Source organism: Daphnia pulex, chromosome 1, assembly GCF_021134715.1.
Source record: "Daphnia pulex isolate KAP4 chromosome 1, ASM2113471v1".
Classification (NCBI taxonomy): domain Eukaryota; kingdom Metazoa; phylum Arthropoda; class Branchiopoda; order Diplostraca; family Daphniidae; genus Daphnia; species Daphnia pulex.
Window position 1 is genome coordinate 6,745,703 of NC_060017.1, and position 17,374 is coordinate 6,763,076.

The 17,374-nt window shown below is 44.0% G+C and overlaps 1 protein-coding gene across 1 annotated transcript in view; it reads right to left on the bottom strand.

The window, feature by feature from the left end:
* LOC124197697 overlaps window positions 1-17,374 on the bottom strand; it is a 35,327-nt gene that overhangs the window by 4,582 nt on the left and 13,371 nt on the right. The window contains exons 2-6 of the mRNA XM_046593265.1: window positions 11,600-11,910; window positions 10,001-10,029; window positions 9,616-9,923; window positions 5,876-6,003; window positions 1,557-1,725 (exon numbers count right to left, since the gene is read on the bottom strand). Of these exons, the coding sequence (XP_046449221.1) occupies window positions 1,557-1,725; window positions 5,876-6,003; window positions 9,616-9,923; window positions 10,001-10,029; window positions 11,600-11,910 (945 nt within the window). The remainder of the gene's footprint in view (window positions 1-1,556; window positions 1,726-5,875; window positions 6,004-9,615; window positions 9,924-10,000; window positions 10,030-11,599; window positions 11,911-17,374) is intronic.

A 17,374-nucleotide genomic window follows, 5' to 3' on the forward strand; every position in this document is an offset into this window, starting at 1 on the left:
GGGTGTACAGCTGTATAGGGCGAAGAAAAGGAGAGAGATGTGATTGCTAGTGAGTGCACAGTGACTGTAGATACACACACACTCCGTCTTCACGACTTACTAAACAATGACGCAAGATATATAAAAGAGTACATACATACACAATGCTGTATATGTACACAAAGCCTAGCGGCAACCATAACCGGTCCAGGTCAGCAGGAGCTCTCTTCTTTCTTACACAATTGCTGGTCGTAACCCCTCATTTCTTGGTTCCACTTGTCTTACTCAGACTGTGCTCGAGATGCCCCCCCCCCCCTCGTATTGATTGGGTTACACACTTTTCCGCTCGCATCGTCAGGTACACGGCGAAGGAGAGGAAAGCAGCGGCCAGTAACCTTAAGAGAGAGAGACATGGCAAGTCGGAGAGTCGATTTTTCTCTTATGAGGATATTAAAAGGAACAGAGAGGAGAGCGCGCTGACTGCTCTTGTTGGCGATCAATAATGCCCCCCGCTGCATTAGCCGCGGATTATCTTTCGCTGGCCCTGGATAGTCGAGAAAAAGAAATGGGTGCACGATAGGAGAGCTATGGCTCTAGCCTGCGCTGGCTAGACTTTTAGCGGGGAAAATAAAACTCGTTACAGTTATTGACTTGTCCATCTCCGAGGAATAGCGAACGTCGATATTGGCTCGCCCAGTGTCTCGTCTATCACACACACAGCGTCTCCTATTTGTGACAAGCTCTGCGATTCTATTTGAGGTTGAAATTGAAACGATTGAGACGCATCTCATCGTGAATTAAGGGGATGCGAAAAAGGGAGATGAAACAATCAATCGAGTTGGGTGGAGAAGAAAAAAAAAGTCAGTCACGGGTGAAAATCGAAACGAACGAATCGAATATGATTTCTTTGAAACTTGGGGAACTTTTCTTTTTTTTGTTGGGTGCTTTTTTCAAATTTTCAACTTTTGTTTAACTCGCAGTACTGAATTTTCAACTCTTTTGAAGACGACTATGTATCCAACTTCCTTTGCTCCTCCTCTCTCTCACTTCGTTTGTTTTGTTCGTGCCGCCATCAACTTTGTTCGCCCTATAATTAGCCGCGTTCTTTTCGTCTCGGTTTCACTAATGCTCGTCGAATAGATTACAGGAAAAAAAACCGCTTTTGAGGCTGTTAAAAGGGGGAAGCCCAAATAGTAGAGAGTTGATATTTCCTATTTCTATAACTCAAATGCCTATTGCTAACATGCTGGCCGGGGCTAAATTGACTGGTCTCAGTTTGGTCAATACTGCATTATCTTATTGTGGACTGGGGGGAATAAATGTAGGACATTTGATACGCAAAAGTGGCGTGTCTCGTTGTCGATTTCGTGACTACTTGAGCCAGTCAGTCAATAAAGTATGATGCAGATATTTCGAAGTATATAGTCCAAGTCGTATACATCATGTGCTTTTTTACGCCGGGCCATATACTTTCTCGCAACCTACGAATTCGTTTTGTTTTTGTCTCATACGAAATGCAGAGGGTAAAAACAAACGACATACAACTACATGTGAATAGCAGAAAGGATCAAACTTACCATTAAGAACGTGAACGTTCACTGTGGCCGGCTCTGCATTATCGGGCCTGCAGACGTATTTCCCCGAATCGGCTGGCCGAGCGTTCTGGATCAGAAGAGAGCTACTCGACTCGATTCCCTTCTCCGTGACGACGCTCACTCCTCCTCGGTTTGAATCGTATCCGATCATCTAGACAAAATGTCACAGAAGGTTGTATATAAAAGAATGCAATAATAGAACACACACCAGAATGAATCCATACAACAACTAAGTCAAGAAAAAAAAATCGGGGATATACTGTTTCTTTGATTGACTCAATCACATCAATGTAACAGCATGTACGCGCCACAGCACCAATCAAGGGATTAAGCGCAAGACACATTGTTGTCTTATATGGGAAAATCGTTGCGGTGGCGGCGGCACTGCGAGTCGGCAAGTCGTTAGACCATTCACAGGTCCACACAAGTATCCCAACCATCAAGTAACATTGTGGATATCATCACCTACACCTAGTACAAGCCCCCTAACGCCCAACTCATCTGCGAGTGCAGACTTGAGATTCCAGACATGGAGTCTCTAGCCCCCCAAAGTCATTCTCGATGTGGCTGTTATAGTTGCGGTATGTGCGGCCCGATTGCTTCATCAGTTTGTTCCTCTCCAACAAACCACCGACTCTCCGCAGGGAATGACGAAAATGAATAACTCTTGGTGGACTATATCTCTCCCCCGGTTGCAACTAGACGGGATAGACTCTTGCTCTCTCTCTCTTTCTCCGGCCCGGCATTTCTCCCCTTTTCAACTGATTATGCTGGCCGAGGGTGAAAAAAAAAGTTAGTTTTCTAGTGTGCACCGAGATATAATGTTCGCCAATGATGTACGTATACCCTCTTCGCTCTTGGCTTGATTAGGGACTCGAATACTATAGAGTTGGTGGTGTCAATTTCCACGCTAGACTATCGCTTCTCTAGTCTCTTTCAGATCCACCTAACAAAGTTAGAGAGTGGCCCAACAAAAATACGTGGTCCTCTCTGTTCGCCTAGCCTTTTTTGAAATCGAAAGTAATCTAATCTCTGCCTGAATGCTCTTCTCATACACTTTCTATAGGATCTATCTTATCCTTCCTTATATATACACACGCACACACAATACCTACGGGTCTGTAAAGAATCTCGGCGGCTAACTAGAATTCAGACGGCCAATTTTTGTCCTCCCCTTTTCGTTTGTCCTTTTTTCGCCTGAATTCTATGGAGTGTCGACCTATTTCAGCTCTGCCTTTTCTCGCCCACCGTATTGATTGACGACGATGACGCGCTTGTCTTGGCTATGCCTCCCTCCTTTTCGCGGTACTGCGCTGGCAGTCTAGCCGGGTATAACTTGTTCATCAAGCGCACAATAGATCAGCTGACAGACCCCATGGCAACTCATTGTAAACGGGGGTCGTGTCTCTTAAACCAAGCAAAATGAATCCGCTTCCGCGTGTATACTCTCTACACACTAGCTTCAACTTGAAGAGAAAGCGAAGAAGAACACGGGTGGGGTGTTCTACTGTGTATCTACTCCGAGAGAGAAACAGCCGACTTATTTGCTGAGTTCGATCACGATCTCTTTTGGGCCCACCAACTTCTATCCGGACGACGGCATATTCCCTATGTTGTACAGATGTTATATACAGCAATGTGCACTTAAAAGAAAAATAAAGAGCCCAAAACTTGGTTCTCCCTCCTAGCTTGGCAATTCCAACTTTATCAAAGTAGCCTAATATTTGGGATTTATTAAAGGACTCAATATCGTAGATATATAGACACACCCTTTGCCTCTATCTGCGATTACATGGAGAAGGCGACACCCCGACTCCGCTGGGTACTTGGAAAATTGGTTTGTTTTCTTTGACATGGTTTCGAACGAGATGGGGCGGCCGGATATAGTGCACACTCGAAATACACACGCATCTCACTTTGACTCGTTTTCTTTTCATTTCTTCGGATCAAAGTACAAAGTCACCGAGAGGAGGCCCCACATCCAATATGGATGCGCAATACACGTACTGCGCTAGAGCTGAGAAAGTAGTAGGACTTACACGGGCAATACACACGCCGAACATCGACAAGGATGAGCAAAAGAGATAGACGAATAATAGATGGAAGAATACAAAAGCGGAGAGAAGAAGAAAAAAAAAAACAGAAAAATAAAGAAGAATAGAGATCTAGATGTAGTACACTCTGCTAGCACACATAAGGCATCAGCAGAAGAATAAGGCGGCGGTACATATACGCTCTTATGTTGTATCTGTGTACACAAGATAGTCTAAAGATTGGGGAGGCAAGAGCAGCAAAGCGAACGGGTAAAAAGAAAAAAAAAATTCTGCTCCCGATCTTCTTTCCCCACCCCAACAGCAGCTGCAACGTGACGGGCATTTTTATGATGACACAAAACGTTGGGTGACGTTACAGGCGGTCATCCGTGACTGTACATATATCTGGGTTGTTGGCGATTGATAACTTCCTTTTTGAATGTTCCCCGGATGCCTTGATTCCGGACATTTCTTTTTTTTCCTTCCCTCTCTACTCCTACAAATCCAAAATACTTTTCTTCCTCTTTTCATCCATGCATCTCGCTCACCCCGTCTCCATTTCTCTACATGTCTCTCTCCACCCCCCCGGTTTATTTATTTTTTCTTCTTCTTCTCATGCATTCAATGCGTTTCCCTTCGTTGGTTAACGACACACATTGCCAGGCCCAGGGCGCTGGGTCTGGCGAAATCCGGCCGTTTTCTATCAAGTTAAGGGGAACGGCCGCACGGATCATTTCATCAAGAATCGTCTCCATATAGAGGACGGTTTACACTGACGGCGGAAAGAGCGTTGGCGCTTCAAATTCGAAACGCAGTCAGCTACTAAGAAATCGGTAGAGCAGCCCATCTTTAAGGCGGGGACCGTAGGGACGAAGCGACCCGATAACAAATCCGCAAGACCACGCCCAACAGGAGTGACATCCGAATTCGAATGGTCCGTGAAAAAAAAAAAAAAAAAAACAAGATTGCGATAGCATTCAACGATTTTCTGACACAAAACTTCCTCCTCAAATCAAACGAATGGAGAAATAAAAACGGAATAAAAACAAATAAAACGAGCTTACACGCACTCGGTCGTTTTTGGTTATCTAAAGTCAGCCAACAATATAACCCGCGCGAGCAATAATAAACTTTTTCTTAATGCGATCTGGACGACGAATGTGAAACTCTCCGCTCCTTTCGGCAAGTACAATTTACGTCCACGCTCGTTCTCAAGTACCTCCGAGAGGTGGATGAGTTATTTGGTGAAGACAACTTTGACCGAAAGAGCTCCTTTATTGCTGTGATGAACACTTTTGCTCGTTGATCTCGCATCCAAATACAAATGAGAGCTCGTTAAATGGTGTTAATAAGGAAGATGACAAACGAATAATTTGCTCGAGTCAATTGATGTGCTAACCATCAGATTGAAAGCGTGTGTGTGTGTGGACAGGACGATATTATAAATAGACGTCGTCATTTGGCGCATCCCTTTGACCAACGAACGTCTCCAAACTCTCCGTCTCTTTCTATTGATTAGATGGCGGGCGCTGAGTGATGAAGAAGGCGGTTATTTAACGACTCCTAGCAATGAAAACTTTCTTGAAATCCCTTTAGAAGAATTCGTAACTCGTTTTCTACATGGCATCAGCATCACCCCCGCTTTTCAAATAATGATGGCCATAGTTACTACCAGGTGAAGAGTAGTGACGAACAACTTGGATTCATTAAATTAGTTGTTCATTCGCCATTAGGCTGGTAGAAAAAAAAGAGCTCGGAGCAATACATTTAACTCTCAATATTCATCAGGCCGACGTGATGGCTTTCTCATTTATTTCCTCTACTCAAATTTTTCCGTAGAAATGACTAAAAATAGAAACACGGGCCTGACGTGTACGAGAGAAGTTGAACATTTACTTTTTTTTTTCCCGACGTGAAACATCGCCATTTGTGCTCTAATAGCTATACAACTTAAACTTTTCCGGAGCCCTAAGATGGCAGGATTACGTGGCCTGTTGTCCACCTAAAAAGCCATTTCCAGCTAATAAGTATATTGCACAATGGGGGGGAGCACGGTGGGACAGCTGAGAGAATCTTGCGAGCAACAGCTCGAGTCAACGCTAATGGAAATGAACGGAATGCAAGTCGGCTCGGCGGATAGACACGGAGCGAGCGAGGCAATAACAACATGCGGATATGACACGAGATCGACTGAGATTGGGCGAAATGAAAAAGAATGTCAAGATCTTGTCCGGCAGCGGTGGACTATAGACGCCGTCCTTTACTTACTTGGTTATTGTGCTGCCAGCGAATGGAGTTTGGCGGTTCGGGGCTGAGTCGGATGACGCACGTCAAATTGATGGTACTGCCCATGCCAACGAAGACTTCGCTGCCGCCCAGGACTGTCGTGCTCGGTTCTGAAATGACAACAACAAAAATAGAGGAGCGAATAAAATATACAGTCTATATGTTGTAGTACTATGCAGTCTGTATTATATACTACATGTAGTACGGTAGCAAAGGCCTGAACTGGACTGGGACAGCAGCATTGACGGCCAACATCGAATGACATTTTAAGGATCCAAACATACGGTACAGATATACATAAAATATCTACCGTTTTGCTGATGTGGCAGCCGGCCAAAAAATAATCGTTGTATATGGGTCGTATATACACGTATATGTCGCCGTATAATAAATATAGGCCCACTGACCCACTGTTGTTAAGTGCAGGCAGTGCGTCTATCCGACTTCCTTAAAACTTTATTTCTAGATTGAAATCCCCGAACTTTTTTTTCAGTTTTTCCTAGAAGAAGTTTCAATACAATGAAAAATGGAACACAAATTCTGTTGGACATGTAAGAATTTCTACCCCAGTCCACCACACTCCTTTTGATTTTTTTTTTATTATTATGTCACTTTCCCATTTATCTTGACCGGAAAAAAAAAGAAGACGCGATTCGAATAACTAACGCGAAAAGTGAAAAGTTGAGTTCGGTAAATACGAATCGCAGCATCTTTAGTGTTGAATACACGACCTAGGGTTGCATTTAGTACATACGAAAGGGTTTCTTTTTCACAAAAGAATTACAATGGCAAGATGTGGGCTGACGATTGCCCAGCCATATACACGCGGCTGCTTGATAAGCTATCCACCATGGCCCTAAGTAGAAATGTGCCTATAGATGCTGTTGGATGTATACAGGCAGAGAGAGAGCAGGGCGCTTGTATTGAAAGATCGATGGTCGTTTTTCTCTTTCCGATGGTGTATATATAGGCTTTAACGTTGAGATCCGCCGACGGTTGCTATCGTTTTTCAGGATTCTTTTTTCTATTTTCCTTTTTTTCCTCCCATCATCCAATGGATTCCAGTTGATGGCCATCGGATATTTTTTAAAGGAAAAAAAAAATCCAAGGCTACTGTGGATGGGCATACGTGTTCAAAAAGAAAGGAATATAGTACAGGGTCAGCTGCGGGAGCAGAGTTGCGATCCTGACGTAAGAGGAGCGGCTATAGTGAAAGTGAAAAGAGACGGAGCGAATGCCGTCATCACTTGGAACATTTCCACGCACTTGGGCCGAGTCCCAAGAAGAAGAAGGACTCGTAGTATCTATCACGATGCCGCATTATTTCCCTCGCTCTTCTATAACATTATTATTATTATCATTATTCGTTCAACTATCAACTGTTACGATGCCGCCCTTCTCGCCCTATTCGCCAAGGCTTTTTACAGCCGAGTCATTACATTACATTGCCAGAAGCATGGATAAAAGAACGCCCAATATAGAGCTAGAAAACTGCAGCAGCTGTGCATATTAACTTTGCATACGGACAGAGAGAAAAAATAAAAGAAACGCAAAATGGTCTTGTCTTTCAATTCCGGCAATGGAGCCCGACGTTTATCCAACGCTTAATGAAATCACGTCATTCTGCGATACGGGCTGTAACACATGTATCTCCCATCTCATGTGCGTTCACTTGTCCAACGGCTATATAATACCATCACTATTTATACGAATGCCGACTGGAATAGCAGTTTTACGTGCGTTCCCAACGCCCTCGTCCATTATGCAGAACCAGTAGTCGTAAAAAAGGCGAAGAAGTGAAAGAAAAAAAGATCATTGCCGGGCAGATGTAGGGTTGCAAATTTAGTTAGCTTAAACAGAAACTGAATTGAAAAAATTCCTAGTCCTCAATGTAATGAAAAAACCTGTACGTAAGTTCTGAGTGTTTAAGTTGGTTCATCAACGAAAACCACCAAGTGACTTGTTCACATCATTGGATGATGTTGGACAAGAAAACTCTTTGAGATGCCTGAAATGATGCCTTCATCATTCTTTTTCAAATTTTTATTCTAATTTGGCCACGGGCCTTAGCCTGGCCTCAGATGACAAAAAAGAAAGCTATATCTGTCTGCCTATGCCAACTTTTTACACTTCCAAAATAATTCACTCAGGTTTTAAAAATTAAGACTAACATACCTGCCAAAATAGTAGAGTGTGAGTTGTGAAGTGCACAAACATTTCTTCAACATGTTTTATCTATGATTTCTAGTATTTTATCACGCTAAAAAAAGGTTTCACACTTTCACCGTTCACTAATTCTAATTGTAGTCTGCAATCTAATCTGGCATCTGGGATGGCATTTGCCAGATTGCGAAAATGAGTCGCAAATCGAATCGAGTTTTTTATTGAATTTGTTTAAAAAAAAAGCCAAATATTCAATAAAAATTATTGGGTAAAAAATTTTAATAAATAAAATGAACTAAATCAAATTTAATAAATAAAATAAAACTAATAAATACGATAAAACTAGATATTGGCAAAACTAGATTTGCGTAACGTTTCAACGCTAGACGGATGTGGTGATGGGCAAAGTCGCTCCAGCGTCATCAAATAAAGCAAAAGTACCGAATGGGGTTCTGGGTGTTACGATGTTCCTCTGTTATTGGTGAAAGTGGCGATCTTTGGTTACGGATGACGCTTGGACAAGGGGCAAAATCGCCATGGAGACGCGTCTCAGGATCGATCGTCCGTAAACACGTACACACACAGAGAGAGAGAGAACGAGAATCTGATCCGATATATCCATCTTCTTCTTCTTGGCTGAATGAAAGTTGCTGCGTAGGGCCTATACGGACATTGTATGGCGGGGGTTGCCACACAATAATAGGAAGCTACGTGGCTACCATCTGTAAAGGAGTGCGCGGAGAAAAGCTCAAAAGAGAAAGTGGTGGGCTGTATACACACACACAGGCGTCTGCCATTGTTCGGCGCCGATGTAACCTACGTATACGTATATAAATGTATAGCATTGGCCTTGGGCGTCGGTTGGCGTCTCCAATGCAGTCACCGCCTTTATATTCTTACACTGCGACAAGTGCATACATGCATAAAAACCGAATAGTCGGAACTGCCTTCGTATGTATATATCCTCACAGCTCACCGCCCTCTGCCAAAGTTGTTGGTATACAGCGGCGGAGGCGGTGGTGTCCGCTGCTGCCGACACTATCCGATATGTGTATACATTCTCAAGTGTTTTATGTACTGGCGGATTTACTCGGCTGATGATTGGATGCCGCCGCCACCGCCACCGCTCGGTATTATTGCACTCGACGAGTGGAAGGAATAAAGTTACAGTCTCGAAAGGAACTCCCCCGAAAAAGAAAAGGACAACAAGGATCGAAAAGAATCAGGGCAACAACAACAAAAAAAAAACACAGGACAAACGAATTGCGTCTGCTACTATGCGGATCGTCGACTTCAATGGGAACACGTCGGAGAGCTATGTGTCTGCTCTTATGGGTGTGTTGCCATCACATTGATCAGCTCAGAAAACGGAATGACAAGGATTTCCTTCCCTTTTCTTTTGAGATAGCGAAAAAGACTGGCGACGCTGGTAATATAATTTTAACGGTAATGTAGGCTATACAGCCCTGGCGAAATATCGCAATATTACTTCTTAGAATATAACAAAAAGAAGAAGAATGATAAAGGAGAGGCGAGTGACAGTTGTAACAATCACTTACCGACTACTCTGAGATGCACAAAGAGGCTGCGATGCGGCGTCGTACTGATCTGGCATTCGTAGATGCCGCTGTCACGCGGCTGGCTCGAGTGAATTTCCAAGCCCCAATCGGAGTAAGTGTCTGTCAGACTCTCCAGATCGCTGTTGAGGTGCTGGACTTGCTGAAACGGTTTACTGCTGCCGCCGTTGCTGCCGCCCGTACCCGGCCCGGAATGCGACGCTGACGGCGGCTGCTCTCCGAAATAAGGTTTGTGAACCGCACGGAATCGCTGATCGGACGAGTACGTATAACTGGCCACAGTTAGCAAACTGATGGATAAAAAAAAAAAAAAAAAACATGATCGATCTTGTTTTATTTTTTAACAGTCGGTCAAGTTTAGTCTTACCTGACGTCACGGTGCCGCACCCAAGATACCTGTTTCAAATAGAACAAAAAATTCAACATTTAGATAACAAGAATACGGGATTTGAACGTAACAGCGATATTTTTTGACGCACGCGTCTGTCAAATTTATCTGTCAAAAAGTCTACACGTGATGCCCGTAATAAATTCTGTAGCATGTCGTATCCTGCTATTTAATAATAATAATCGTGATTTCATTATTGAGTATATAGATAGACGCATCCTCTTGCGAATTTCCGATGTTCAGCGCTTCCAATTCCGGTTATATATAAAATGGCGCTGGCCGCCCGGCCTTTTACTTTGGTCAACATCAATCTCGCGCGCGCTTGTAATTGCATTTTAAATCACTAATATTTATAGACTTGGGGGGAAAGAAAAAGAGTTGGGTTATGGCTATATGCTGCACTCTGGCTGTCGCTATGCGCTGCTGACTGTGCACAACCCTTTCTTGAATGTGATGCTTGCGTATTAATACCTTCATTATTGGCGTCCTCAAACCCCTCGCCTTTCATCAAAAGGCGAATAGAGCTGAGAGAGGAAGGAAAGTCGTCAATTCAGCTGGAGCGTCCCGTCCCTATTTTCTTATTTCTTCCCTCCCAACCATTTTTACTTTGGCGTCTTATAGCCTTTTATTTCTGAAGGAAGTACGTGAATATGGCGCTGTAGCAGAAGCAGTGACTTCGTTAACTCGGAAGAGTTAATCCGATTTCATTCCGGCCCCTTCCACATATGGGGGGACTATCTCTATATTGGTCCTTGTGTGTAATAGTCCAGAGTCAATATTTCTCGTCTCCGCGCCTTTTTGTTCGTGCGCCTTTTGGCCGTCGTCCACTATACACTCGGCGCACTAGCTGATGGCTTTTTATGCTCGAGGGATGAAAAAGCTGGAAAAAAACCAAACTTAATTTCCAGGATTTTAACAAGAAATGCGCGAGAAGGAATTTATGTTGGACCTCCACAAGTCGACAGCCAATTCTCTTTGTGCGATATCTCGATCCCAGTTTCCACGGACGGGGAACTGGCCACACACCGGACACGTGAAATCGCTCCCAATAGACGTCCCAGCACAAATAATGCAATCAAAATAGGGCATCTTGACTATTAGAAATAAATATAGAAGAAACAATAACAATATGGAACTTTCTTGAAGTTGGCTGGGTCTGATATCCAAGAGATCCAAGAATCAAATCAAACCTGTGACATACTATATAAACTTTTAAAATACATCTAGCATAAGGCCAGTATATACCGCGGCTTATATATCCACCCAATAGCAAACAATAACCTATTGGACAATTGAAGAAACAGCCAGCAGAGCTTGTTTGGCCTCCAATGTGTTGCCATGGCAACGCTGGCGATATTATCGTCCTGCCGAGCGTTCACTTCGACAAACACGGTACTACTATAAAGACAAAAGCAGCCAAAGAAGAGAAAGAGCTATGACATCAAAGGCAAAACGAATGGAGTTGCCGTGATATAATAAGGCTGGCACAACCCTCTCTCTTCTCGTCGTCCCATCGTGTGTGAATACTATACAGTAAATAGACGGGAACAATAGCACGCAACGCCCCAGCATTTTTACCGTCCAGTTGTCCAGGTTCTTGATTCGGCAGTTCAGTGAAGCGACGCGACCGGCCAGAGCCGTGATGTTTTTGGAGGCTTCGGGGACGAATTTGGGCCCTTTCAGCGCCAGAATTTGATCGTCCTGCGTTTTGTGTTGCTGTTGGTCAGATGACGACGACGACTCCAAATTCATGGACTGCGGTGGCAGCAGCGACGACTCGGTTTGGGCCGCCTGCACGGCCCCGTCCGCCAACTCGACGATGGGCGCCGCACTGCTGGTGAGAGCTTCTTCGTTCGTGGAAATCGCGTTGGCGACGCTGTCACAGCAACCTGTCGGAACGAAAGCGACGAATTGTGATTATATGACTTTGATATGTAATCAGGCGACACTCTAAAGGCTCTATTATAAAGGCATCAGTCAGCCTATCAACGAAAATTCGACCCTTTGAAATGGTTAATTTCAGACAACATTTCCCCTCGTTCGCGAATATAATAAAACGAGCCAGTATAAACGCATAAACTCGCTATATATAGCGATCGATGGGAGCCCATCTCCTTTATACTGCGGCAAAGAAAAGAAAAGACGGAAACCCGCAGTCATTCCAGGAATGCCACGTGCGGAAAAAGGGGGGATCGAGAATGGAACGTCGACGCAAACAATTCGAAAGAATCGACTTTACCCCGCCGTTCGTTTAGAAACATGCGGAATGTTTGTGCCACAGATGTGTCGAATAGTCAAGTCAACGCTAGAAAGAAGAATAAACAGAGCAGGAATAACGGAGCGTAGGAGGGCTCGAAAAAAAAGCCAAAGATTTTGCGCGTGTACACGAAAAACAAATCATTTCCTGCCTGCTGTGTCGTTAGACTATTGAGAAACATGTCTGTAGATTGTGAGTTTCTGTCTTTCATCACCTCACGTCTAGCCGCTATTTCTCGCTTCCATCGCGAGCGATCACCTCCCCTTGCATCAGGATCTGCATCCGCACATCTTAGACGAAATATCGTCTGTCTCTTGGAAGTAGGCCGGAACCCGCCAGCCAAGCCGGAAGACGAGTAGTTTTCAACCGCGCGATTTCTTGACGAGGCGTATCAATGCTGGAGGATTCATATATAAAACAGTGAAACATGCAGGGCGTGTATATAGGCCAATCCGGCTGTAGAAAAGAGAAGAAATTTTGGATGCCAACATCTCGCGCCCCCTTTGCGTCACACATCCTGAGCGATGAATAAACTCGGCGGAAATCGCTAAGAGATTGATAGTATAAAAACACAACTTTTACAACATCCGCCCTAGTTTTTTCCAGCAGCTGCAACTTATTCTCTGCTTGCTGCCATTTGATAAAACATTGACTTTACTGAACTCTGCCATCGTAGGCTATATGTATAAAGCACACAGCGGGAGAGATAAGAAAAATCAAAGGGATATAGGCTACACGAGCATGTTTGATTTGCCCGTATGCCTACATAATATAAACGGTGCTGAAACTCGAGGGGGGATGAAGAGAATCAACGCAAACAGCCCAAGTATGCACATAGCCTAATAATTTAAGCTTATATACATCCCATCATTGCCTTGATGGTGATATTTCAAATTGATCACGGCCCGTTAGATAACAAGCACAACTTGGCGTTGCATTATTCATTCCAACCTAAACTTCAATAATATACCTGCTTTGACGACCGTACAACACATATATAATCCAATGAAATCCGCAACCATAGTGCACATCACGCCTCATCTTTCCCAGGCACGTGCCGCAGTATGGCGTCTCGTTGTGATGGGAGAACCAATGCGCCAAAACGGTCACACATTTAGCCCGGAACAATCCAGGCTGTTGTCAACCTAATTTACCAGCACTTCCGAAATGGAATGTTAATCCGCGATAGATCATTTCGAGCTATGTGCGAGTTAACTGACCCAAAATGCTCAGCAACTTTCCAATTATGAGCGCAGCAAGTTTGCCGCGCGTTGTTTCCTCTCGGAATCCTTCCAACTTCCGCATCCTGTTGTGTCCTACTGTGTGTGTGTGTGTGCTCCGCGCCAAGCGGTGGTGGTGGTGGTCACTATCTACGTCGTAACAATAACTCTATCCAGTCGACACCTCAAACTATAGCGTGAGGACATCCCCTTCTATAAACAGGCTCTCACGCTCTCTCAATGCATATGTGACGTAACCCTAAAAATTGAATTTCCGTGTTGGTTATCCTGTCAAATGTTTCGTTTTGTTCAATTTTTTTTACTTTGATCGTTATTTTAATGTCTTATCCTCTTCTTAGACGAGCCGGGATAATATGTGAATACATTAAAGGGCGAGTATATTATTCTAATATAGACACAGATATTTCTTTTTATATTGGCGAAATGTTGACAGTGTTGATGGGAGGTGAAGAGGGGACGATTGCGTGCAAACGCCGTGAATTGAAAGGCCTCCACTATTATACAATATAACCCATACGCTAGCAGCACAAACAACGTTATATATAGAGCGATCAAAGCACTTTAGCAAAAGCTGAGAATATGTTTCATTCTTTATTCCTCTCTGGGTCCTTTTTTATTCAAATTTTCTCCCCTTTCATCTTCTGGGATGTGCCCCCTCCCCTTCGGCCTCACTCCTCCAGCCCGGCAGAGTGTAGGCCTACTGTAGTGAGATTTCAGGTTGACACCATCCGTGACGTGTGACATACTACTCTTCAAAGCAGACGACGGAAACATTTGATGGCCTTGCAAAGTGCATTTATAGCGACACAAGGCCAAAAAGTTGGAGCCCAAGTGCAATCGCGGTATTCTGTTTTATTTCTTATTCGCTCTTGATCTGCACCACCCGCAGCATATGCGGTCAAAGGATAAAAGCCATAAGTTGGTGCTATATTATAACAAAGAGAAAGTGTGGGTGGTTTATTGGGAATCCGGTGGGGCCGTTGGGGTCATCACCGGTCATCACAGCACCAATTACCCTCTGATAACTTTTTCCCCACTTATGATCCCGTTTCCGGGTGACGACCCAATGAAATAGGGGTAACAGCATTTATTGGATTTCTCTATATACCTACACACACAACCTATAACTGCATATAGCTCTCTAATAATGGCTATATCAATGTAATGATTACGAGTGTGGAGTGTGGACGACATTTATTGCAACGTTGCAGGTCTTAATTCACAAGGAGCAAGGAGCAATTTTGACATCCAAGACCACTCCATTAGTAATAAAAGACTTATTTTCTCGACCCCTCCTCTGCTAAAAAGCAATATATACATTATACAGCCAAGATATAGTGCATTATATAATTGGTAAGCTCCAGGGTGTTTTTGTCCCGGCACAGCTGCGATACAATGTGGGGAGGGGGGGGGGGGGACACCTCTCGTCCATCTGCTACCAGGATCGTTCCTTTTCTCTTGTGCTGGGGCATAGCAACAGCGGAGTCGACATTTAATTCCATTTCCTCCTCTTCTTCCTGCTGTTTCTTTCTTTTTTATTTATTTTTTGGTAGACGTATAAACGGAAGAAGGAGAAGAAGAAGAAATATATATATTATATCAATTCATTCTGGACGAATGGACGATTGCCTAAAACGACTTCTCAACGACAAGCAAGCTTATATGAGAGGATAGACCGGCGGAGTTGAGGGTCTATGCTGTATCGCCGGCAGGACTCTATAGCAGCAGCAGCAACACAAGACTGTTTTTTTCATTAGCTTCTGTTTGATTTGTTGCAGCCAGGAAATGAATCGTTGGCCATCGATCGGAATATAGACACATTGGCGTCGAATATAAGGAATACATGTACTATAGTAAGCACACGTGGCACTTCTCATGTCGATAGATCTTTTTGTCTTATATTCTTCTTCTTGCTGATGCCTTAACCCGTTCGTTTTTCCATTTTGTCCAGCTGCCGAAGCATCTGCCCCCATTGGACTATTGCCGATTATATAATACTGAGCGGTTCATCAATTCCATTGGTGGATCATCCCCCTGTGTTTTTGTGCCGAGTACACCGCACGTGCCGTCATCAAAAATTCAAAGAATTTTATCTGTTTTTCTTTGGTTTTTTAGTCTTTTTAAAAATGTTAATTCGCCGCCACGCAATAAAGCGTTGCCATGATGATATTTACCTTCTTCTTATGTCAAGGCAACGCACATCTTTTTTTCCTTTACAACTCCCTTTGGCAAATTCTAAGCTCAGGCACGTACACATATTTATCTTTACGTAATCAGTGAAGTGGATGTCGCCCCGCCGACAGCGTCTTTAAATGTATTTTCGGAACGCTAAATCTCAATCCCCATTTTGGGTTTGAAAGAAGGCGCCACCGTCACCCGATGTTGTGTGCGCAGAATTGTAACTAGTTCTTATATAGACTCTCATTCGACTAACGACAGGCTAAATACATTTACGCATGGACTGCGTGAACAGCACAGCAACGATTGGATTATAAGTTTTTCGCAACTTTATGCGATAGCGAATCTTCTTTACGACGAGTGTTGGGATCCTAGTTTTCCATCAGTATATATAGTGAATACGTTGTACAAATGCTGTATTATAAATATATGCGTTACGTGTACAAGCAGAGCACTGTATAGTAGTAACCTGGATGATGGAGTGGATATCCTCCGTCTCTCCGCCGCCGGGACTTGGCCAACATGTGCTGCACCACCAAACTCTCTTGCTGCTCTCTAGCTTCTATACATACAGAGCTCCGTCTTTTCCCTAACTTGATGGATTGCTGACGCAATGTATCATTTCCCTCTCTCCTTTTTCTTCTTCTCTCCCGTGTAGATCCTTCGTCTCCTGTTCGCGAAAACACGCAAATAGACGGCGAGTGCTGTGCGTGATGTCTTCTTCTCCATTTTGGGTGATTGCCGCACCTATTCCGACGACTGTAACGCGCATACAGTGTCTAAATTAGATACAGCTCTATAGCGCTCTTCCCTATATCTATAATTCACGGTCCACCTAATCTCTTTGAACAGTTAGACTTTGCTGCTGCTGTGCTGCTGTGTGTGTTCACTCAAGAAAATATATACACACTAAATCCTCGTTAATGCGCAAAAGCACCGAGAACGCCAAGGAGTCGCTCTTGTTTCTCCATTACTTTCTGGGTTTTCCGCGAAACACAACACTGTCTAAGATCGCGTCTAACAGGCGAGCGATCTGGGCTTGCCAGTTATGGTTTACAGCAGCTGCTGTACTATATCAATTGCAGTGGAAGGGTATAAACATCAGCAGTACATCTCCGTAAATTGGTATACAGCAGAGCACGGTGTGTACTGTTATTAAGAGAAAGAGAAAAGGTGATGACAGTGAAGCTGTCAGGCTGAAAAGCTGGCGTGTCGTGGACGACTTTCACCGGGATCAACGCCGGTGTCCTGCTGGCCCGCTGAGCACAGCAAGCTAGAGATCTGACGCTGTCATCAGTGAGCTCATTTGATGACTTTCTTTGCGGTTATTAAATGAACAGCCACCGCAGTGTAGAGATAGTGGAGAAACGTCTGTTTTTCTATCTCGCTAATATAACAACTTGTTTTCTTTCACGTCCAGGTTCATTTCCCATGTGTTGTCATCTTTCCCGTTTTTTTCCTTTTTCGCAATGAACACAGAGGAAAGAACACACACACGCCTGAGAGACATGGCCAAGGCGGTATATTTGGCAGAAAAGTAGATGTTGTTTGTGCTGTGCTGAATCGCCAAAAGGCGACAGCGGTTCGGCCAATAAAGACACAAACAGCCGGAATCTCAGCAGCGCTTTTCAATCACTCCAGCACACACCCTCTGACTCACGTCGGTCCTTATTTTCG